General features: G+C 35.1%; 1 protein-coding gene across 2 annotated transcripts in view; it reads right to left on the bottom strand.

The window, feature by feature from the left end:
* Positions 1-26,446, bottom strand: part of LOC106065386 (vasopressin V1a receptor-like) — a 129,631-nt gene that overhangs the window by 13,665 nt on the left and 89,520 nt on the right. Inside the window, exons 3-4 of one of the 2 annotated variants that reach the window (XM_056020875.1) lie at positions 9,521-9,970; positions 4,766-4,792 (exon numbers count right to left, since the gene is read on the bottom strand). In XM_056020875.1, coding sequence (XP_055876850.1) covers positions 4,766-4,792; positions 9,521-9,744 — 251 coding nt within the window. In that variant the 5' untranslated portion in view covers positions 9,745-9,970. The remainder of the gene's footprint in view (positions 1-4,765; positions 4,793-9,520; positions 9,971-26,446) is intronic. The other variant, XM_056020879.1, reaches the window with a different exon arrangement.

The raw sequence follows: 26,446 nt of genomic DNA, 5'->3' as shown, positions 1-26,446 counted from the left end.
GTTGATATATTTATTTCAATACTTCATTATAGCAAGACGTGTGACGTAATGACTCAAAAATCTTTTTTTTTCTTCTCTGATATGAAAAATTCGAAAAGCGAAATTTTATTTTGAGATGAGAATACGCTTGGAAAAAAAATATAACATTGTAAGGGTCAATAAAGAGTGTCATCAGTGTGTCCAATTACCTAGTGACTTTTTTTCAAAGATATACAATAACTGTAAAATTTGTATCTATATTGTTACAGTTACAGGTGATCAATTGTACTAAAACTGAATTTCCATTTGATTGGTCCAATTAAAATTATCCTATCTTATATATATAAGTTGGCCTCATCTCGCACACTTTGTATGTGGCAAGCGGCGTTGTCTGAGGGGTGTAAAGATGGTGGCAATACCTGTTCGCGCAAGGATCTCAGTATTGCACACTTTTTTTTTTCCATGTGATTTTCAAGATCCTACGGAGACATCGCAAATGGAATGAGTTTAGTTTTCTCTCTTGCTTTGCGTAGGTGGTCAATGATTCACTGCCATATGGTAGTGTACTCATAACGCATGCCTTGTAGACTTGCATTTTGGTCACTGTAGTGAGCTTCTGGTTTTCCCAAACTCTTGAACTGAGTCTAGCGAAGATGGGGACAGCCTTTCCTATGCGTTTTTTAATCTCCTCTTCTAGAGACAGGTATATATATATATATAGGTTACATAAATATGAATTTTCTCCTTTCCTCTTATTCTTTTCGACCAGCCATAGAGACTGTAAGCTAACAGTAGGAATAAAAAGGTTGTCCCCGCAGAAAATAAAAATTGATGCATAGATAATTCATGTTGACATACACATGAAGTGATTCAGTATTGTCTTGTAATCTTATTAAAGATACATCTTATTTAGATAAGCGTCTTATTATGAAACTGCTTTTTCTGTGGGAGAAAAAGTAATTTATCTTCATTGAATCCAACTAACTCAATTACTGGCTATGAAGCGATATATCTGTCCGTAGAGAAATGCCTAACAGACTTAACACAAGTAGCTTTTTTTTCCCTACTTGTAATGATATAACGAAGAATTTTTATTGACCATAAATGATTTGTAAGCATAGGTTTATTGTTGAAAATTTTTTTTAAATAAACTATTGTAAGGCAGCTGAAGAGAATCATATTTAAATAAAAGCTTAAACCTTTAAAATGTTTTGGTTTGTAAACAAAAACAAAACAATAAACTGACCCGCTTTTACTTTCCGATTTAAGATAATATTCATACAATAAAATGAAGCGAATGAAAGATTCTGGAAATTATTTCCTGTGTTTACAAATACAATTGTGTCACAGAGTTTCCCATGGCCTTCACCTTTGACTTGTTCAATACGTCACAATAAGACACACTCAATTCAACCATTTTCGCCATAGTTCACTAATATTGTTTGATAATAACCAAAACAAAAGAATGTTTTGTTTGTGGCACAGAGAAATTTGATCTAAACAAAATGTTTTTAAAAGAACAATGTATATTTTCTTTCTAGAGTAGGAATTAGGAATCTCAAGGAAGTACAACCGCTCCCTTTCACGTGATTTTGTTTCTCTCTCCATCAACACATTCACATTCACATTCACATTTCACTAATATTGTTCGATAATAACCAAAACAAAAGAAAGTTTTGTTTGTGACACAGAGACACTTGATCTAAACAAAATGTTTTTTTAAAGAACAATGTATATTTGTTTAGAGTAGGAATGTCAAGGAAGTACAACCGCTCCCTTCCAAGTGATTTTTTTGTTCTCTCTCCATCAACACATTCACGAAATATCTCCTCTCCTCTAACTTCCCCAAACTTCCCCCGTCTCCTCTTTAATCACATGACAAAAATGTTCCCCCCCTCTCTGAGACCCATCCTTAAAGTCGCTTATCGAATGTATGCAATTCCGTCGTGAAGAAAAAAAAATTTCATAGCTTAGACTAAGCTGGAGGAAAATTGACTCCTTTCAATGTTTGCTTCCATAAGGGGGGCACTATTTTTTGTATGCCCTTTTGGATTTTTTGCAGTTGTTGTTTGATTTTTGTGTAAGTTGTGTTGATATCATAAACATGGAGCCTTTTGTATGTCTCCGCGACCTCTATTTTAGTTCATGTGTTGAAATTGTGAACTGGTCGACACGATGGCTCCAGCACTACGTAGAAAATGTAAAATGTTTGACATGTTTCGGATGTACCTTCAGAGTTGAAGATAATTACTTCCTAGTCCAAACCTCCTGCAGGACGACGGGGGAGGGGAGCGGGCAGAGTTTGAAGTAGTTTGAACCCGGGACCATCGATAAATCTGAACGACAGTCCAATGCGCAAACCGCACGACCAGGCAGCCATCCTACGTAGAGTGAGAAGAAGAAGGAATTGAAAGAAGTTTAATTTATTCAAATAAAAATATAGGGTATAAAAAGGAAATATGTATAGTTCTGGAAGCTCTTAATAAGCAACGAAACAGAAATGAAATGTTCACAAACAAACACTGTATAGCACACGATAATCACACGGCATACCTAAAAAAGAAATAATTTACTTCTTTGCACCTTTGTGTTTACGGATGTGTTTATGTGTGTTCTTTGAGTTTGTCAGTTTTGTCAGTGTTCTTGTTTCTAGACTTCAAACGACAGTTCTTTTACTTTCTATTCTTTTCTTGAAGATCTTTTTTTACCTTTACCTTTTACCCTTAGTCTGTTGGACCGTTGGGGCACCATGCAAGATTTTTCGACCGTCTTTCTCCATTCCTCCCTGTCTTTTGACTTAGATAGAACTTCTTTCAATGGCAGGCTAGTCCATTTGTTTATGTTATCTTCCCATCGCTTTCTCTGTCTCTTCTTCTTTATCCTGGTGCTGTTCCCTGAAGGAATGTGTTTTTCGAGCCCCGAAGACCTTGTAATATGGCCATAGATTTTTAGCTTCCGTTTTTTTACGATAGTTAGCATGTCCTCCTTCGTGGGGTCCAATCGATGTAATAACCCTGTCTCTAATCTCTTGATCTACAAGTATGAAAATAAGTACTCACCATCTTTCAACAGAGCCACTACTAAAGACTACGCCTATGATCATGTGTTAAATACTACAGGTGATTAAAATAAAGTAAGGGAACAAAACCATTTCTACCCTCTTACTGTTCAATAATTATGTCATAAGTCTCAGATATTTGAATCGAAATACTGTTCAATGATTATGTCGTAAGTCTCAGATATTTGAATCGAAATACTGTTCAATGATTATGTCGTAAGTCTCAGATATTTGAATCGAAATACTGTTCAATGATTATGTCGTAAGTCTCAGATATTTGAATCGAAATACTGTTCAATGATTATGTTGTAAGTCTCAGATATTTGAATCGAAATACTATTCAATGATTATGTTGTAAGTCTCAGATATTTGAATCGAAATACTATTCAATGATTATGTTGTAAGTCTCAGATATTTGAATCGAAATACTATTCAATGATTATGTTGTAAGTCTCAGATATTTGAATCGAAATACTATTCAATGATTATGTTGTAAGTCTCAGATATTTGAATCGAAATACTATTCAATGATTATGTTGTAAGTCTCAGATATTTGAATCGAAATACTATTCAATGATTATGTTGTAAGTCTCAGATATTTGAATCGAAATGCGCTCTTCAATACTAATGTGCTGTTACTAAGTAAAATATCTTATTCTGTCTTTAAATGTGATTGAAAGTGAAGAGTTGAATAGTCATTGTAAGGTTGTTTTCTGGGATTTTTTTTTCAGGTAATAATATAAAATGAAAAAGAAATTCTGACACCAAAAAAGAAACAAAAAAACTGAACTAGAAATTCTAATTTGCAGACACATATAATGAACACCACATAGATTAAAAAAAATGATATATTAAAAGTGACTTTTTTTTGTTGCTACTCAAATGCTATGTGTTAAGCAAGTCTTGAAATACATAAATTGTAAGATGACCACTAAAAGCTTACATAATCACGCGCAGGAACACGAACTTTATATGATATAAACATTGATGTACAAGTTTCAAATATTCCTTCAGAAAGTAAGAATACTACGTCCTAGCTCAAACTTCTAGCAGAAAAAAAAACTGGGTTTTGAACTCGAAACCATAGTGATGATAGTTCGAGCACATACCAGACAGCCACCACAATCAATAAATTTCATAAATATAGTGCTTATTTTTGTTGGAGCACTCGGAATGGTACTGAAGTATTTGTAAAGCTCTCACTTAAAATATGATCAAAAGAGGTCTAATGTAATTATACATCTTTCGGATCTAATGACATAGTAAAAAACTGATAGACTTATTTTAAGACATTCACCACCAGCTTTTTTAAAAAATATAATAAAATTGTTTAGAATGTGAATCTTTAAAGAAAGAAACATATATCACTCGCTATAGGTTCTTAATAAACAATATTGTTTTATCACAATAATTACTTGAGTTATAATATGTCGTGTCTATTTTTTTAAAAGATCATTTTATAATTTTTTTTAAAAACTTCAGTACCATTCACTAGGCTTGTCCTCAGTCTCTAAAGCAGAAAAAGTAAAACGAAAAATTTCCATTAACCATTTGTGCAAACCATTGAAAAGAGAATGCCACCTAACGTGCATTAGAAAAATCAATAGCCACTTCTGGCAGACGTATCTGTGAAATAAGATTAACCAGGCCAAACAAAAGAAAAGTATAATCTAGTAGAAGAAATCTACTACAACAGGAGTTGCTGGTGGATGAAAATTGGGGGCCTACCTTTTTGGAGACGGATGATCAATTCTCCTGCATTAGAAAAATATATACAATTAAAACCTCATCTAAAACGTATTTAGTTTGTTTCGACTTTTAAACTGAATTAAAAATTATAACTAACAAAAAAAAAAAAATTAAATTGTGCATAGCTTTGGGACGTGATAATGTGAGTCTACTCCTTCTTATACAATTACTTGTTGACCTTGTGTGTTACTGTTTTAGTTTATTTTTTCGGTTGAAGGGGCTTTTGGATTTTATTGATACGAATTATTAACATTTGTAAATTTAAATTGAGATGTACTTGTAGAGATGAATAAATAATAACAAGAGGCAATGCTTAGGATTATAAAAACCAACAAATGACCTTCATTAACTCTTTCTCTCCGTAATTATTTACCACATTCTGGTGGAATCAACGTTGGTATCGACAGTTAGGAGAGAAAGAGTTAATAATTTAGGACAGACTATTCATTCATCACACAAATGAAGAATAAGTAATATTATGCTTAGAAATTAAATTATGGAAAATAAAAGTTCTAAACATCATTTTTTAAAGCACACAACTCAAGACAAATACCACAGAAATTGTTTTAGTTAGTTTATTTTCTATACAGTGGTGTTCCCACGGTTAAAGTCGTCTGATACGATTATCGAAAGGTGTCACTCCATCAACCAATCTCATATTTTGTTCTAATACAATCTGCCGGCGTATTCTTTCTGTTGAAACCTATTTAAAACAGCTAACAATATACATTTATTGTGAGGCGATTCGGTAATTTTTTTTTGTCTGTAGATTTCGACATTGTATCAATAAAATGGCACAGCCTTATGTATATCTTCCGGTTTTGTCGCCCTTGTCTCACACCCCCTAGCAACGCCACTGCAATCTTTAGAAAAAAAAATCTATGGAAATGACTTTGTTATTATTGCTTTTCCACAAGTGGTTTGAACACCCAAAAGTGTCGCGTAGATGTAGAGGAGTACATCATGATAAATAGACTTGGGTTAGTTTGATTTCATCATGATAAATAGACTTTGATAGTTTGATTACATCATGATAAATAGACTTTGATAGTTTGATTTCATCATGATAAATAGACTTTGATAGTTTGATTTCATCATGATAAATAGACTTTGATAGTTTGATTTCATCATGATAAATAGACTTTGATAGTTTGATTTCATCATGATAAATAGACTTTGATAGTTTGATTACATCATGATAAATAGACTTTGATAGTTTGATTTCATCATGATAAATAGACTTTGATAGTTTGATTTCATCATGATAAATAGACTTTGATAGTTTGATTACATCATGATAAATAGACTTTGATAGTTTGATTTCATCATGATAAATAGACTTTGATAGTTTGATTTCATCATGATAAATGGACTTTGATAGTTTGATTTCATCATGATAAATAGACTTTGATAGTTTGATTTCATCATGATAAATAGACTTTGATAGTTTGATTTCATCATGATAAATAGACTTTGATAGTTGATTACATCATGATAAATAGACTTTGATAGTTTGATTTCATCATGATAAATAGACTTTGATAGTTTGATTTCATCATGATAAATAGACTTTGTTAGTTTGATTTCATCATGATAAATAGACTTTGTTAGTTTGATTTCATCATGATAAATAGACTTTGTTAGTTTGATTTCATCATGATAAATAGACTTTGTTAGTTTAATTTCATCATGATAAATAGACTTTGTTAGTTTGATTACATCATGATAACTAGACTTGGTTAGTTTGATTACATCATGATAACTAGACTTGGTTAGTTTGATTACATCATGATAAATAGACTTTGTTAGCTTGATTACATCATGATAAATAGACTTTGTTAGTTTGATTTCATCATGATAAATAGACTTTGTTAGTTTGATTTCATTATGACAACTAGACTTTGTTAGTTTGATTACATCATGATAACTAGACTTGGTTAGTTTGATTACATCATGATAACTACTAGACTTGGTTAGTTTGATTACATCATGATAAATAGACTTGGTTAGTTTGATTTCATCATGATAAATAGACTTTGTTAGCTTGATTACATCATGATAAATAGACTTTGTTAGTTTGATTACATCATGATAAATAGACTTTGTTAGTTTGATTTCATCATGATAAATAGACTTTGTTAGTTTGATTACATCATGATAACTAGACTTTGTTAGTTTGATTACATCATGATAACTAGACTTGGTTTGTTTGATTACATCATGATAACTAGACTTGGTTAGTTTGATTACATCATGATAACTAGACTTGGTTAGTTTGATTACATCATGATAACTAGACTTGGTTAGCTAGATTACATCATGATAAATAGACTTGGGTTAGTTTGATTACATCATGATAACTAGACTTGGTTAGTTTGATTACATCATGATATATACACTTGGGTTAGTTTGATTTCATCATGATAAATAGACTTTGTTAGTTTAATTTCATCATGATAAATAGACTTTGTTAGTTTGATTACATCATGATAACTAGACTTGGTTAGTTTGATTACATCATGATAACTAGACTTGGTTAGTTTGATTACATCATGATAAATAGACTTTGTTAGCTTGATTACATCATGATAAATAGACTTTGTTAGTTTGATTTCATCATGATAAATAGACTTTGTTAGTTTGATTTCATTATGACAACTAGACTTTGTTAGTTTGATTACATCATGATAACTAGACTTGGTTAGTTTGATTACATCATGATAACTACTAGACTTGGTTAGTTTGATTACATCATGATAAATAGACTTGGTTAGTTTGATTTCATCATGATAAATAGACTTTGTTAGCTTGATTACATCATGATAAATAGACTTTGTTAGTTTGATTACATCATGATAAATAGACTTTGTTAGTTTGATTTCATCATGATAAATAGACTTTGTTAGTTTGATTACATCATGATAACTAGACTTTGTTAGTTTGATTACATCATGATAACTAGACTTGGTTTGTTTGATTACATCATGATAACTAGACTTGGTTAGTTTGATTACATCATGATAACTAGACTTGGTTAGTTTGATTACATCATGATAACTAGACTTGGTTAGCTAGATTACATCATGATAAATAGACTTGGGTTAGTTTGATTACATCATGATAACTAGACTTGGTTAGTTTGATTACATCATGATATATACACTTGGGTTAGTTTGATTTCATCATGATAAATAGACTTTGATAGTTTGATTACATCATGATAAATAGACTTTGTTAGTTTGATTTCATCATGATAAATAGACTTTGTTAGTTTGATTACATCATGATAAATAGACTTTGTTAGTTTGATTTCATCATGATAAATAGACTTTGTTAGTTTGATTACATCATGATAAATAGACTTTGTTAGTTTGATTACATCATGATAAATAGACTTTGTTAGTTTGATTTCATCATGATAAATAGACTTGGTTAGTTTGATTACATCATGATAAATAGACTTGGTTAGCTTGATTACATCATGATAAATAGACTTGGGTTAGTTACGAAAAAGTAAAAGATTTTCTTTTGTCATAACAAATATGCATGCAGTGATTGATAATTAAGTCTTTGAACTAAAACATTAAGTTTATCGATTAGTCTTACAACAAGAAGCAAATCTTTTTATTAAAAAACAGAACACATTACACGTCAATATCTGCTTGTATAAGGCAAGTCGATGACTAAAGGATGATAGAATTAGCATAAGAAAATTAATTTATAAGTTTTAGATGGTTTAGAAATCTCGTTACTGTTTAGGAAGAAAACATTTTGGTCTAGTATTCTAGTCAGACAGAGAGCAGACAAATGATATCAAACATTCATTCTACATAACGAAGGGGAGGAAACACTACAAGACACACATAGCGCTAGAGAGTTATGTTCCTTGTTTCTAGTATAAGATTGACCTGGGAACTCGTAAGCATTCATAATTCCATTGTTAACTAGAGCCAGATCTTACGTTCATTTGTCTGTGGTGTAAGTTTATAAATAGTATCACTTCTTAGTCCTCCAAAGGAGTTGTTCGTCTTCTGGAGCCTTGACATTTACACGAAAATTGTATTACATTTCTTTTTTTTTTATATAACAGCAAAAACAAAATGGGGAATATAAAGTTATCAACCACTTTGTTAGCCTGTAGCCTAGTGTCATGAAAGTTACCTTCTGACAATTGCGGATAAAATCAATATTTCTGATACTGTTGAGATAATTATCAGACAAAAATCAATGAACACACATTAGCACTATCAAGCGAAAAACAAGAATGCTAAAAAAAGTATAACAACATACAGGAAACAATTACCAAAAAAAATTAATTAATAAAGATATTTGCCCAAGAAAAATATCAGCACACAAAAGAAATATATACACACACAAAATGCCAAATTGCATGTACAAATGGAAATATTAAGAAACAAAAACCTTAATAGCGAAACCACAAGAAAAATATGAAAACATACATATATATCAACACACACACATATGCAAACAAATATTAACGAATAATTTTAAACTATCAACACACATGAAAACTATCAACACACAAGAAATAAATCAACACACAGGAAAATATCAACACACAAGAAAACGCACGCAAGACATGGGAAAAGAATTAATTCCTGCAGGGTTAAGGCGTGAGAGGATTTCGTCAAACTCCTGTGGCTGCAGACACCTTACATCAGGCGATAACGGATTAGCTAACTAACCAAACTGTAATGGGGCGGATTGCCTTACCTTCGCGCCCTGATCATGTAATAGAAGAGAAACAGGGCGCCAATGATCCCCACCACGATCTGAACGTACAGGATGGCCAGCCTGAGGGTGAAGCTGTACATTAGGTCGTGGACCGAGGTGGTGCTGCTCTCTATGGGGATGGCCGTGGCGTTGGGCCCCCCAGACGAGGCGTTGTACATGGCTGTGAAAGGCGCCAGAGACGTATTGTCTGCGAAGAACATCATAGTTTTGATTTTTTTTTTCTTTGACCTGTCTTGGTTTATCTTGTTTGTTTTTTTTAAACGCCTAAATCCAAGCACAATGGCGCTGATTTCCCGAAGAAGCTCAGCTGAGATATATTCCTCCTGGAAACAGGTTCAAATGAACTCTGGTATAGATCTTTGTGGCGTCCCAGTGTTGAGTGACGTCTTAAGGGACATAACTGAAAGACAGTTGAAGACGAATTCTCATCTGGGCGGGAAGAGAAATAAATAATTTATAAGTTAGCACAAGTGTTGACAAATTGGAACTTTTTGGTAAGATAAATGTGTGTTCGTAGCCAGGACTTTGTGTATGTGTGTATAGTATATACATGTAGATAGACACATAGAGAAAGACAGATTGATGTGTGAGTGAGAGCTCAGTGTTGGTGTTTGTGTGTAGATCTTATGAGTTGGCAGATGTCAGAAATGTTTCTCACCTGTATCCGTCTCAGGTTCAGTTAAATGTAATGAAAAATACTTTTTTAAAGAAAGTTGGCATCTGTGATGGTTGACTTTAGGGTTCACATCAAATGAACCTGATTGCGAGAGAGAGAGAGAGAGAGAGAGAGAGAGAGAGAGTTCCTATAACATAGCCAATATAAAATAATTTTAAAAAAGCAAGTGTGAGTGTAATAATTCAAAGAAAAGAGAGAGAGATAGAAGGGGGGGGGGAGAGTCAATAATTTATCTACAGCAGCACGCTGTCTATCTTCAACTTTTTTACCCAATCTGTCCAAGTGTTATTATTGTCCAGGACATATCTTGACCTGGTGGTTGAATGGACAAGTCAATGTCAAACGACGCGTAGAATTGGATCACACCCCCCCACACACACACACCACACACACACCCCACACACCACCCCACACACACACACACACACACACTTGTCGCATAAATCTATATGCCTTTCTCTTGTCATTTCAGGGGGAGTGTAGCACTCTAACCCAACACATAGAATTTCATAACATCTACAAGCTGTCTCCCCTTTGCTTTACCTTGCGGTTTCTATCCATTCCCAACCCTGCTCTCCTGGCGTCTATTTCCCCGACTTGGCTCCCTATTCCACGACCCTAAAAGAGTACAACATTTGAACAATCCCCTGGACTCTATGAAGTAAATACTCTTTCTTCCCTTCTTTCTTTTTGTTTCATTTCTGGAACGTGTAATGGAGCCACTGGTCCACTTTATTTGGTCGCTGGATTACTATGCTTGACCAATCGATACCATCGAAAGCCGGACATTGGTCTAATGAATGAGAGAAATTGACAGCTAGCCAATTAAAAATACATGGTCAGTTGTTGAAATGAGTTCAATGTTGTTTCAGAGTAAAGTGAAGACATGGTCACGTACAAGTTATTTGTGACTTGACTTGTTGTTTTTTTTTGAGTACAAAAACAGTAGCAAGGCATTTATTGTCTTAGTCACCAAGAAGTTTAAAACTCAAGCTGTGACAGATTCAAGATGTGACAGATTCAATATGTGACAAATTCAAAATGTGGCAGATGTGAGAGATTCAAAATGTGGCAGATGTGAGAGATTCAATATGTGACAGATTCAAGATGAGACAGATTTAATATGTGACAGATTCAAAATGTGGCAGATGGGAGAGATTCAATATGTGACAGATTCAAGATGTGAAAGATTCAAGATGTGACAGATTCAATATATGTGAGAGACTTAATATGTGACAGATTCAAGATGTGAAAGATTCAATATATGTGAGAGATTCAATATACGTGACAGATTCAAGGTGTGACAGAGTACGTGGCAGACTCAATGTGTCACAAATTCTACTTGTGACAGATGAGTGACAGGCCCAATAAGAGACTGGCTTAAAATGAAATTATACGTAACGTAACGTGGTTTATTAAATATGGAAATATCGTTTCATAATTATTTATATTTGAAATTTAGAAAAATAATTCTCGTAAAAAATGTATGATCAGAGCTAAAAAATACTTTAAACATTTGAACTATCTTTAGTAGCTTACTGACTCTTAGTAAAGCTTGCTTATAAACTCAATATCTCTCAGTATGAAAACATATTTCTAAACATATATGATAATGAAAAAAAGTCAGTTAATAGCACAAACTCATAGTCAGCCCCCACTGGTTAGACATATTTACAAGGTAAATTGTAGACATAGAAAGACCAAGTAATAAACAGTTAAACCGCATCAAGTACGCGATTCGATAATCTTTCAATAGCCTTTTGTTTTTCATTTGTGGGCTACGACTGTGACAGATGGACTGACATAACAATAGCGGATGTTTCCCTAATGGCTTCACTGAAAAGTTAAACATTTGACTGAACTTAATGATGCTGACGGGTTCAGATAATAAGTAGGTCATCAATGTTTCTTTTCTACAAATATTTGGATACAACTTTTTAATCCACCACTAAGATGTCAAGAATAAAAGGTTCGGGCACGAAAGCCAGGGGACGGTTTGACAAGTTTGTTTATATAATGTTCTGATTATGTCATCAGTAAAAAAAAAAAAAAAAAAAAAGACAACAGATGTTTAAATTGTAATTTAGTTTATTTTCTTAGTGGATGACAATCTCTTTAGGTTGAAAATTAACACATAAAAATAATATCTAAGTATTTTATGTTTTTTACTAAGCTTACATCAATTCTGTCTGTCTGTCCGTCTGTCTCTCTGGTAAAAAGTTTGAACACGCTAAAGACACATGAGTCTTAACAAAAATGATTCAAATATATCCGAATTTCGACGGGTCAGAACGTTTGTTTATTTTTCGTATTTTTAATACTGGCAAACATGTCGTGATTTTCTCGACACCCATTCTCGGATCAAGCTGAAATTTCGCAAAATTATTTCTTTTACCTGACCACACAAGAATCATTTTAAAAAATTAAACAATTAATTAATTAATTAACCATTGATAATTATTTATTTTGTTTGTTATTTCGAACAAGGGAAAGAAATTGTTCTTGACTGAAGTGGTGGTAAAAGCTGAATTAGTGCCCTTTATAGGTCGCCGCTCTAAATTGAAATAAGCAATACATAACTATACACTCTTCTCTAGTTATAAGTTACTCACTAGCAGAGTGGTTAGCACGTCGGCCTGATGAGGCGTGACTCACGAGTTCGAATTCATGTTGCCCCCCCCCCTCTTTTGTTTTCTTTTTTGTAAATGCTTTTAAAAGCTAATTACGGTAAAAATCTACCCAGATATCCCTTTCTTTCTCCCCCCCCCCCCCCATTTTCCGAACCTGTCCAGGTAAGTGATAGGATCAAAGCGTATTGAGAAAGCTTGAAATAGCACTAAACAAAAACGATTGGTAAAAAGTTTATTAATCACACACAATTATTGTTTCTTGGTCTAGATCTATTACAAACTTAGTTAGATGACTGATCCAAACAAATTTTTACAATTACACTTCTTACAAGCTTTTTTTTTTTTTTTAAACGTATTTTTTAGATTTCTCATGAATTTAATTTCGTAGCGCTTGTTTTAAAAGCAGTGTTGTTGAATTGTCTACTTGAATGTCTGACCTCGTTTTTCTGTTGGACTTTCTCTTATTCGTAGTATACCTTTTATTATATCATTCTATTATTCACTTACCATTTCTTTTTTTCTTGCTGTCTCTCTCTCTCTCTTTCTTTCTCTCTATCTGTTTCTTTCTCTCTCTATCTTGCACTTTCTTTTGCTTTTTTGCTCTCTCTCTCTCTCTCTTTCTTTTTTTTTCTCTCTCTTTTGCTCTCTTTCTTTGTTTGGCTCTCATGCTCTTTTGCTCTCTTTCTTTGTTTGGCTCTCATGCTCTTTAGCTCTCTTTCTCTCTCTTTCTCGCTCTGTTTCCCATCAATAAAAAAAAGACTTAACGCAACGGTAGAATGCCAATAAAAAGTCGCATCAGCAAATTGTTTATGCTGCCATTTCTCAGGGCCGAGATTTGATCGTCTCGGGAAGAGTCCGTGTGTGTGAAAGAGGGAAGCCTTTCTGTATTGCTCTAGATAATACATCCTAAGGACTTTTTCCCCTACCACCCCTCTACACACCCGCCTTCTCACAATGTTTATTTCTTTGTCTTAAACTCTCTTCACTTTGCCCTATTTTTTTGTGTAGCCTGCCTACGGACCAGCATATAATTGCTGGTGAGAATGGAATGTCCAGTATAAAACGGATGTGAATGTATTTACACTGGTTAACCCTCTTGTTAGTACTCATCTTTGTGTTGGCCACAATTCCTCAGGTAGTGTTCTTCCCATACCTTCGTGTCTTTGGTGACCATTTCAGACAACAAACACGCTTTGTAAGGGTGTCGAACACTAGAACAGAGGCCCGTCTTTCACGGGATAGGGTAATAAATACCAATCTGTTGTTATAGGCTTAGAACGGGAATAGTTTAAACGGGAATTTCCTTTTAGCGACGCGACTTCTAATGGACCTAATTCACCTATTGTAAACAAACAAACACAATGTAGCCACGTAATTCTCTATCTCTTCTATACAAATTACGCCATACGCTAAGGCTGTCACGTGATACGTTTTTTTCGCTGTTTTATCAATATTATCACGTGGTTAAATGTTGTTTGTTTACGTTTGGTGAATGAGGTCCATTGCACATTATTTCGAGCGGAAGTAGTTCTGGGATAGTCACGGCAGTTGGAGACGCACTCTACTAGCTGAGGCAAGACGTTGTTTTGATTAGGAACTGATGACAGAAGACTGAGCCCCTTCTTTATGGATTACAGTTATATTTTAAGTGAACAAGATTTATCAAGTCATTTTCTAAATGTATATGTGCGCAAGGCCTGAGTGTGAGTTATTAATAATTTTAAAGTACAGCTAGATCTACATGAACAGCATCTAATATCACCACCACCACAACACTGTTGAACTTACAGTTGAACTGTTGGATGCATTATGTTTTGTTAGAAGTCAACATGGTGACAGTAGGAAAGAAGAAAATGGTTGTTTTAATAGTCAGAGATTTGTCGAATTTTTAGCAAAGTTTTCTCTCTTTAATAGAATGTAAATAAATTGATTTATTTAAAGCAAATTTGTATAATATAGAATTATAATCTCTTTATGGCTAGATCACAAAAGAGATAAAAGACACCAATAGCAAAGACAAACAGACACAATTTTTTTTGTCCACTTGGCAATCAGCTCATTCAATAAAATTAAACTATCTGATGTAAATTTTTCGCATGTAAATTATAAGTGAGTCTGGTGAGAATGTATATTTTGGTTCTCTATAGTTATAATGTTTTTTGTTTGGTGTAATGCACAAATTGTAAGACACATTTCCTTATGAATAATAACTATTATTATTATTATTATTGCTATTAGATAGACCAGTCAGGTTTTTTCAACTTGTAGAGCTAAACCAAATACGACCAAGGAAGAGTTGGCCAAAGCTACTTCCGGGACTGCTAGTGGTTTTCTACTAATTAGAAAGTAAAATTCTAATCTTGTCATGTGTTGGCTGCTTACGTTGAATATGACTCAAATATTCTCTCAGCTCTGTTCTTTATATCTAGTTAGATTAAGTTAATGTCGTTGTTAGCTCAAATGTAAAGGTTCTTGTTAGCCTAACATGTGTTGTTTTGTTTAATATGTAGGTTATTGTTAGCTGAAGTTGATAGGTTTTTGTTTTTTCATTTAATTGATTTTTTGTTTAGTTGATACCTTAGCACTGTAAACACCACTGGCGGATCCAGGGGGGGGGCGGACGAATTTTAGTATAGAAGTCTCACAATTTGTATACGAATTTATTACTTATGTTAATAATATATACTAATTATTTATATTTCAAACTATTTTTAGATTATTTCGCCCCCCCCTCTAGTATGTTGGCCGATTAGGTGGGGTCGGGAGGGGGCGATAGCATCAATCCGCCCCCCCCCCCCCCAACCATAAACTTTTGAGTTGGGGGGGGCGGTCCAATTTATTTGTAGAAATCACAGCTTGCCAAAAGAATCAATTCAATATCTATATGATTAAAACTTGTTATTGATATTTTAACCGATCTTTATATTATGTCGTTCCCCTGTTGTCCGATTGGTGTGTGTGTGTGGGGGGGGGGTGCGAAACCTCTACTGCCCTTCCCACCTAAACCCTTTGAGTGGGGGGGGCGGTCCTACTTTTATGGAGAAATCATAGTTTGTGAGCAAGATTAGTTGCATTGATATATAAATTTGATATTATGTCGCTCTCCTTCAGGTATCTTGGCCGATTCGGTGGGGTAAGGAGAGGGGGCGATTGCATGTACTGCCCTCCCCGCTCTAGCCCTCTGAGTGGGGGGGGCGGTCATATTTTTATGGAGGAATCATAGTTTGTGAACAAAAATAGTTGAATTTCTATATAATTGATATGTGATACCATTTGTATATTATGTCGCACCACACTCTAATCTCAAATTTTATGATTAGTAAATATAAAAGGAAAAAGGTGGCAGGGGCGATACATGCCATCTCCTTTCCCTTATCGGACAAAGCAATAATTTTTCTTTTTGTATTATAGTTGAGAAATTACAAAATGTAAAAAAAAAATCAGCCACTAATATAATTTATTCTTTAATGCCAAATGCAATCATTAGCAGAAATTATAAAAAGGAGCGAGGATAAATCGTTTTCATTCTACCGCCCCTCCCATTTCCAGACAGAGTTTATGTAATTTCACATGAATTTATCATAATTATTTTAAGAAAGACTTTGCTTTGGAAAAGTTAGAATTCAAACAAAAATTTTCAGTATAAGAGTCACGATTGAGATGAGTAACCTCTTTTCTAACCTCTACTCAATCTAAAATTTTTCTAGTTAAATTTGGGACTATAACTCACAATTTATGCTTGAATTTTATTGAATATTATTTATTGCATTTTTTTTCGGCGGCGATCCTCAAAGCCTTAATCTAAATATGTGGGGTAAATGATCTTTTCAAGGAACAAATCGGTTTTATTTGCAATGTATTAAGGGCGTATACATTCAAATTAGAATATTTTTCAAGTACAATATTATTCAAAAGGTCCTTTTTTTAATAGGATGAATAATGAGCTTTAGGTAAGGAGAATGTGTTTCTTCAGCGAAGAATGCAAGAAAGCGCTTTTAGCGTCGGGGCTTCGCCCCGAAAATCACTGATGAATAGTGTGCTGTAGTTGTCAGGAGCAGGCGTTTCTGCAGTGAAAAATGCAAGAAAACGCTTTTTGGAGTCGAGGCTTCGCCCCGAACTCCACTGATTAATAATAAGCTGTAGATGTCAGGAGAATGCGTTTCTTCAGTGAAGAATGCATGAAAATACTGAGAAATACTGCTTATTTATTCTTATATATATATATATATATATATATATATATATATATATATATATATATATAAATATATGTGCTGTACGCACGTTTATGTATAGGGTTAGGGTTTACTGGGCGTTAGGGTAAGGGTTTGAAAAAAAATCGCCCCCCCCACTCCAAAGTTCTGGATCCGCTAGTGCTAAACACACGGCCGGATTTGAATATGTGGACACCCTTACAATTTTCGGAAAGCTTTAATAAAGATACACTTTTGAATTAAAAAAAAAATATGTGCTGTATTCCTGAAATGTGGAAACTATTAATGCTACTTTCCTTCCCAAATTTTAATATACATATGTTAGTTCTAAAACAAGTGTATATCTTTTAGTTTGTGGAGAGTAATGCCCTTGGTAGACGACGCAATGTCGTAAATGCGGAGTTGTATTTACTTTTTTTCCGAGCATGCTAGAAGCGTACACTTCCCTTAATCACGACATTTTTGCCAGGCGTAAGAATGTCAAAAATAACAAAGTTTCTGACCCGTCGAAATTTTGATATATTTGTATCTCTTTTGTGGATATCTATGTTTCTGTAGCGCTGCCTTCCCTCCCTTAAATACATAGAGTTTAAAGGTTGCTCTTAGGTTGTTAAATTGATAGGATGTTAAGCTCACGTTATTCTATTTGTTCGTATGAAAACACGCATTTAATTTTCGAAATTGTTAACATCGGCACATCTTATTTCTAAATAAATTTAAACTAATAGAATCAGAAGTAAATCGAGTTTGTGGTTTGTTAATTATCCCAGTATTTAGCATGTAATAAAAAATGATTTGCATCAATATTTAAAAATTGACTTTTTTATTTCAACAATCCAAAATAAAAAGACGAAGGCTAATCCTATTGATGCTGAAATAATAATTTTAAAAAACTCAAACCTTGTCTGATCAAACTTTATCTTTTTTTTTATAGGCGTCTTAAGTTTGTGTGATTTCATTTTGAAGCAAACGCTCTTATTTTGTGCATATTTTTTTTCTTTCCTTGTTTGCTTCTTGCAAACAGTTTTGATATTTATGATTTTTGAATACATAGAATTTTACGCTATTCAAACGTCGGTCAACTTTTACAAAATTTGGATGTAAATTAGAAAGACACTGAAATATAGAAAAAAAAAAAGCATCCGTACTAATGTTCTGGTGTTATAGAAGTGTCATAATTTACCAGGATTTTTCTTCTGGCCAAGAAGCATCATATTAGGAGAGAGTTGGATATGTCTAGTAAGCTGAGGATTCAGCTACCGTCGCCTCAGCCGTTCGCCTCCTTGGAAACGTCTAGGAGTGGAACTAGATAGGACTTTATCGAATGTAAGCTCTGGCGGCCGATCTAGTTCAAAGAGAAGGCTCTTCCACCATGTTATGCACATATAAATTGTCTGTTAGTACAAGGAAAAGAGGGAAAAAAGGAGGACTACGGCAAAGACTGAGAAGAAGAGATTTTCGCCCACCACTTCCTACGATTATTCTAGCTAACGTCCACTCAATTAGAAACAAAGTGGATGAGATATGTGCCCATGTACGTTACGACCATCTTTTTAGGGAAAGTTGTCTATTAGCGTTTACTGAGACATGGTTAGAGGAGGATAACAACGACAACCTGATTGCTATTGATGGTTTCTCTTGCGTCAGAGCTGACAGAACGGCTGAGTCTAAGAAGTAGAAAGGCGGGGTGCTGTGTGTGTACATCAACGTCAAATACTGTACCAACTACACTGTTAAAAAGAGAATGTGCTATCCTGATCTAGAACTACTGGCGCTCTCATTGAGACCTTTTTTTATTTGCCACAAGACTTTGGTGTTATTTACATTGTCCTTGTATATGTTCCGCCTACAGCCAAGACGGAAGTCTCAGCTGGAATCATCGCTGACGTGGTGCATGAGTTTCAGACAAGGTCACGGGACGCACCAGTAGTTATACTGGGTGATTTTAATAAATGCATCTTGAAGGTTGACCTACCCACCTTCTATCAACACATCTCATGTCCAACAAAAGAGAACAGAACTCTGGACTTATGTTACTGTAACATCATAGGAGCATTCACATCTCTCGAAAAGCCACCGCTAGGATCATCGGACCACAAAACAGTACAACTGCTGCCTAACGAAACTTCAAGAGGGCAAAGTCATTCAGAAAACCGCACAAGAATGGACTCAAGACAAAATTCTCAAACTACAGGGTAGTCTAGACTGCACCGACTGGAATTTGTTTAAAGAGACCACTGGAAGAATGGGTCGAAGCAGTGATGAATTACATTAAATTCTCTGAAAACATGTGTATCAGTACTAAGAGTATCAAGATCTACCCCAACCATAAACCATGGGTCACTGCAAAAATAAAACGGGAAATCATTAAAAAGAAAAGAGCATATATCAGTGGCGACAGGCAGGAAAGGAAAATAGCACAACGTAATCCGAACGTCGCTCTCGAGGAAGGGAGGAGAAACTGCCGCACCAAGCTGGAAGACTTGATTAAGATAAGTGACATGAGACAGGCGTGGGGTATCATGAACAAAATGGCAGGAGCACAAGTCAAAAGTAAAAATAATCTTGCTACAAGATAAAACAAAACATTATCCAACGAGTTAAATGATTTCTATTGTTATTTCGAGACAAACGATTTTCATTATCTAAAACTCAAATAAATGGAAGATGTCAAAGTTAACAACTGTTTAGAATTAGCGATTACTAAAGAGCAAGTCTGCAACATTTTCAAAAAACGTCAACCCAATGAACGCTGGTGGGCCTGATGGAATAAAAGGGCGAATCTGAAAAGAATGTCATGAACAACTAGCTGAACCTTTCCTAGAGATTTTTTCCACTGCATTACTAAACCATGAGATACCATCTGTGTGGAAGTCGTCCAAAATTGTACCCTTTGCCTAAGGTTTCCAAACCAAAGGAAATGAATGACTTTAGACAAGTTTCACATTGTGTCTAAATGAAAAACTGGTTAAAATATTTCTTCTGAATGATCTCTTTAGTAAGTTGGACCCATTATAATTTACTTACCAAAAGGGTAAAGGTGTAGACGATGCCATCCTAAATATTTTAAATTGTGTCTACAAACATCTGGACTTACCTAACACTTATGTAAGATTGTTCTTTATTGATTTCTCATCAGCTTTTAATACCGTACAAATTTATTTACTTATCAAAAAAAAAGCGTTGAAAATTAGTCCATATATAATACTATGGGCTAATTAATTTTTGACACAAAGACCTCAGAGGGTTAGGGTAAACAATGTAATATCAAATGCACGCATAGTTGACACAGGGGCGCCCCATGGGGCTGTGACATCGCCATTGTGGTTCATTTTGTACACCAATGATTTTCAATCCAATAGTCCTTTTTGGTCATTCACAAAATTCGCTGATGATGCGGCTCTTCATGCCCTGCTCTCAGAGAGCTCAGACGTAAATGAGTATTTCAGAAATAAAACACATTGAAAAATACTGTAAAGATAATTTTCTATTATTAAATGTAAAAAACCCCAAAGAAATGATAATCAATTTTCGTAGGGAAAAGAAGGAAAATGATATTGTTTCTGTAGCTGGAGATACTATTGAAATAGTGCAAACTTTTAAATACCTTGGTACTATCCTAGACAATAAACTAAATTTTATTGCAAATACTGATTATATCAGCAAAAAAGGGGCAGCAAAGATTACGATTACTGAGAAAACTGTCCTCCTTTAATGTTAGTGAAAAGGCCTTGGCTATGTTTTATCACGCTCACATCTGCAATATTTTAAGTTTCAATATCACTACCTGGTATGGCAATCTGAGCATTAAATAGAAACAATTAGATATGAACTTTTTCACATGAAAATTATGAGTGAATCAGGTATGAATGTACATTTTTTTTTGTAGTTACAATGTTTTGTTCGGTGTAATGCACAAATTGTAAGACAAATATCCTCACGGACAATAAAAATTATTATTATTATTTATCCGAATGTTCAGGTTGAGAAAATTAACAGTAGATTTACTACGATACACAATTGAGCTGTCTGAATTAAGACTGGAAAGCAAACAAAGCGCCTGCAGGATACATTGGTTAATTTTTTTTTTCCCTTCAGGGGTGGGGGATGGAGCAAAAGCCAGCGACTCTAACTCTGAGAATGATGTTTACATTATTTACATTCTTAAACTTACATTTTATGTAATAGCAGGCTGGTTTGTTAGCTATACATGTTTCGGGTGTTCTTTTAAAATAAAAAATTCCTAAATCCTAGACAAAGCACCCCCCCACACACACACACTTTTTGAATGGCGTATGTCGGGACCATTAAGATGACAGCCTATAGCGCTTACCACACAGCATGGCAGCCATTCTGTGTAATAGAATGCTCTCTGGCTACACTGTTAAGACTTATTTTGAAAAAATATACAGCTATAAAAATTATAACACGCCATGCAATAACATACTTTGGCGCATACACTCAATGTAAACAATACATACATGTAAGTCAACTTTCGTAATAAACTGAGAGGGAGAGAGAGAGAGAGAGAGAGAGAGAGAGAGAGAGAGAGAGAGAAATGACATTCTTAATTTAATTAATAATCAGGTTCCATACTTTTTTCTAAGAGATTGTCTAACTTGATCTGCTTTGAGAATATGTTGACCGGAAAGAACAATCTATACGATCCGAAACATGATTAATGCGCTGTTTAATTCGTGAGACGCTCACGAGACACTCAAGAGACACTCACGAGACTATTTTTGTTATTAACAAACAACTGTTCTCATCATTCCATGCTCAGCAACACAAACACACACCCACATAATGAATGAGAAGAAGAAAACTGAAGAACACGTCTTTTTTTTTTGGGCAAACACACACAAACACACACTTACACATTCTCCCGCTTCGACACTCACACACACAGAGAAAGATCAGTTCAAGTTGTTTCACTTTAGCCAAGTAAGAGTACGCTGAATTGATTCTGTGAGGGGCTGTCTATTGAGGCGTACCCGTAAGCTGTATTCCAGAGTAGCGACCTTATCGTCAATAGAAAGGCAAAACCGAGATTTTTGTATAGCGCTCTCTGGATCTATAACTGGCCAAGAAAAGTGAATACGTTTAAAAATATACGGTGTCAGAGCATGTTCCAATTTCGCAAGCAATACATTTTCCACTCTCTCTTTATGTTAAATTTAAATGAAATTGCATCACTTCTTTCGTAACAAAAATAATCTCACTTTAAATAACACAAATACTTCGATAGCGCAGTCAAATGTTAGATTTAAAAAAAAACAACAATGGAACATTTTCTTAAATTCCTCGTCCCATATGCTAGGTCAAATTTGTACAAATACTCCTTCTTCCCTAGTGCTATTAGAGCATGGAATGGGTTGCCTGAGCCAGCCAGGAAAACCAATGAATTAGCGGAATTTAAGGCATTAGTTAATATGCATGACTAGATGCATGACGCGTAGGACGTAATCGTCTTCTTTTTTTTAAAGTAACGTCTGTATTATATAAGATAAGATAAGAAAGGTCTGTTTAAAAGGGCAGAGTAGTTTTTCAGAAATTGAATCATATGTATCAATATTATAACAAGACAGGTAGTCACCTTTCATGACTGATTATTACACACACAAAAACACACACATATACATGCATGCATACAAACATACACACACACACACACACACACACACACACACACATATATATATATATATATATATATATATATATATATATATATATATATATATATATATATATATATATATATATATATATGTGGTGAAATAGTTACTATTTGTTTATGTTTGTGTAACGTCGTGAGAATGTGTTCACAACATTGATCTAGTGTGCTACTGTCCAAGTCTCTTTCGTCAGTTCATGTGTCGTTCTAGTTAATAAAGCCTTGTTTTAGGTTACTCTTCAGTGTTCCTTTATTTCTTATTACAATTTATTAAACTAGAAATTTTCAATTCCATGGATCTATGTGCCTCACGTATCTTTTTTGGATTTTCGTTCAACACTATTCTCAGTCTGTAAGTAAAAGTAGTAATACAAATGGAACGTCTATTTAGGCCAAAAGAGCTGGACATATAGCCTAGCTCGCCATCGGCTGCCGAGAAGTGGCTGCACTGGCTCAGAACATTTGAGAATTTCATCTCCTCAGTCTCTCACTGCGAGATTGACAAAAAGAAATTACTGGAAAACTACGTTTCTTCGAGCGTATTTCAGTACATAAGTGAGTGTACCACGTTCGATGAATCAATCAAAGTTCTACAAAATGTCTACGTGAAGCCTAAAAGCGAAATTTTTGCACGGCACATGATAACTCTTTGTCGACAAGAGAACGGACAAACCGTTGACTCCTTCCTACTTAAGCTTAAAAGTATGGCCAAAGACTGTGACTTCAAAGCTGTCACCGCTGAAGAACACAGAGATATCTTCGTAAGAGACGCCTTCATTACTGGACTGGCTTCAAACAGCATAAGGCTGCGACTCTTAGAGAAATCTACTCTAACTCTACAGTGCGCCTATGAAGAGGCAAGACAACTTGAATATGCCCATAACCATGCCATGGCGTATAACATCCACTCTGAAACTCCCTGTGGAGCTAGCGCCGACGAGGAGAGCCTTTCTCCAACGACAAAAGTAGAGCACGAGGTGAGTGCGGCGACTAGTAAAAGATGTTTCTTTTGTGGAAACAGCCCGCATCAACGCTTTAGATGTCCGGCCCGTGACGCTACATGCAACCTGTGCGGTAAGAGGGGCCATTTCCAGAAAGTCTGTAGCTCGACCAGACAGACACTCAAATCTATAACCTCAGCCATAGTGAAAGCAGATGATGAGACGTCTCGGACTACAACCGTTGGATCTTCCTGGGCATCGACACCAGCGTCCAGTCTTACTAAATCTACTATTTCAATACTCGTCAATGGAGTACCATTGAAGGCTCTCGTAGATACGGGGAGCAGTGAAAGCTATATATCTTCTTCAATTGCTAAAAGGTACAAATGGAAATTAGAAACGTCCAGAAACAGAATCTACATGGCCTCTACACATCTTTCTCGCACTACTCAAGGCCATATTTTTGCTAAAATAAAGTACAAAGATGAACAATATGAAAGTGTTAAGCTCTCACTACTAGATGGACTAGTATCTGATGTAATTTTAGGGCTAGATTTCATCAGCCAGCACGAAAAACTAATGATCCCATTTGAAGGAAAACGAAGCACTCTCCAGGTCTGTACGCTGAAAGCTGCACGAGTTGAAGCCCCTCGCCTCTTCGCTAATCTGGCTCCTAACTGCCATCCCATAGCCACTAAATCTAGAAAATATTCTATGCCTGACTCCAAATTCATTCAAACTGAAATCAAGAGACTTCTATCTGACAAAATTATTGAGCCTTCCACGTCCCCGTGGAGAGCCCAGATAATTGTAACAACGAATGAAAGGCACAAAAAGAGAATGGTTATCGACTATAGCCAAACCATCAATCGATTCACTTACCTCGACGCGTATCCCGTGCCAAAAGTTGATGAACTGGTGCAGGAAATATCTAAATACTCAATGTACAGTACATTTGACCTCAAAAGCGCTTACCACCAGATACCTATCAGGGATGATGAAAAGCAGTACACGGCGTTCGAGGCTGGCGGAAAGCTTTATCAGTTTTGCCGCATTCCTTTTGGAGTGACAAACGGAGTCGCCGCATTTCAAAGGACGATCAACACAATAATTGAGGAGGCAGGGCTACAGGACACGTTCGCTTACGTGGATAACGTTACCATCTGCGGACTTGACTCCATTAGCCACGACCAGAATCTACAGAGATTTCTCAATGCCGCTAAAAAGTACGGTATCACCTTCAACAATGATAAAAGTGCTATTGCGACTAATAAAGTATGCCTCCTAGGCTACGAAATCTCACAAGGGCAATTAAGACCAGACCCCGAAAGATTTCAAGCATTGAGAAACCTACCTCCACCACAAGACATGAAATCACAAAAGCGGGTGATTGGACTACTGTCCTATTATTCTCAATGGATCCCAAATTTCTCCAACAAGATCCATTTATTGGTGAACAACAAAGCCTTTCCTCCCCCTGAACAAGTACAACAAGCTTTTAAACAGCTAAAACACGAACTTGAAAACGCTGCTGTGTCGACGATAGACTACAATCGACCACTAACAGTCGAAACAGATGCCTCTGACACATATATATACATACATTTAGCGTAGACTCTTGGCAAAGATTCCTAAAGCCAGATTAAGTTTTAAAAGAAAAGATCTGCCCTCGCTTCCATTACTAGTTCACTGATGACCCCCACAACCATATTGTTTTACTAAAAGACTGGTTAACCTTAAAAAGTTATGCACGAAGATCCAGACCATCTGTTGTTGTTGTTTTAACAACATTTAATGAAAGAGGAATTCCTAGACAATAATAGAGCAATACCACAGAAGCAACATTTAAAAAAAAAAGGAGTTTGCGCTTCATCAGGACTTCCATCTAGCTACAGATCACCTGCTACATCTCCCTGCGACATCTTCTGGTAGAAGGGGTAGTAAATTAGTAAGCACTTAACACAATTGTCTGCTGCAGTAAAAAAAACAACACTAAATGGCTACTGTATAGGGAAAGGGTTGTAAGGAACATGAGTTCCCTTGTAGGACACACAATGAATTGGGACCAATGGGGGCAATGTCTAACAACTAATAAGTCTTTCGCGTGCTGAGTGGTAGGGTGGACACTTCAGGTCGACATGCAACAAACAGATTGGAACGTCTTCGATAAACGGAGATGGCAAAGGAATGTCACCTCTCAGGGTACATTGCTGGTAGAAAAAGAATATAGATTTATGGATGGCCATGTGGTTATGTTGTATGCGCTCTGGACTGTCGTATCGACGGTCGTGGATTTGAACCATGCCTGCTGCTATACCCCCACCCTGTCTTGCAGAAGTGTAGGACTAGGATGTAAAAATGTACAAATACAGCATGAGCATCTAATAACATGTTAAATAAAAACAATGTATAAGGTATTTTAAATCTATAACTAATGTAGTTATGTTTTGACAGAAACTGTAGAAGACAATTTTATGTTAGAGAGTAGATATTGTGGGCTACTTTCCTATAGAGCAGCATAGGGTCAACAAAAATAAGATTTATTTCAAGAAATCTGCAACTACCAATAAGCTTATGACTACTCTTTTTTATCCATATAGAGATCTAATATAACTTACTATTCTAACTATTTATAAAAGTTGTTTTTCCTTTCCTTGCTCTATTCGCCGATGACGTGTTCCTTTAACAGTAGGCTACAAAATATTTTTTTAAGAAAACCAATGCCAGTTATTATTACAATGTCAAATGAGAGTTTGTCAATATCTCT

This window comes from Biomphalaria glabrata, chromosome 1 (genome assembly GCF_947242115.1).
Source record: "Biomphalaria glabrata chromosome 1, xgBioGlab47.1, whole genome shotgun sequence".
Taxonomy (NCBI): Eukaryota; Metazoa; Mollusca; class Gastropoda; family Planorbidae; genus Biomphalaria; species Biomphalaria glabrata.
The sequence above is the reverse complement of the archived record's forward strand: the minus strand, read 5'-3'. Positions and strand labels throughout refer to the sequence as shown.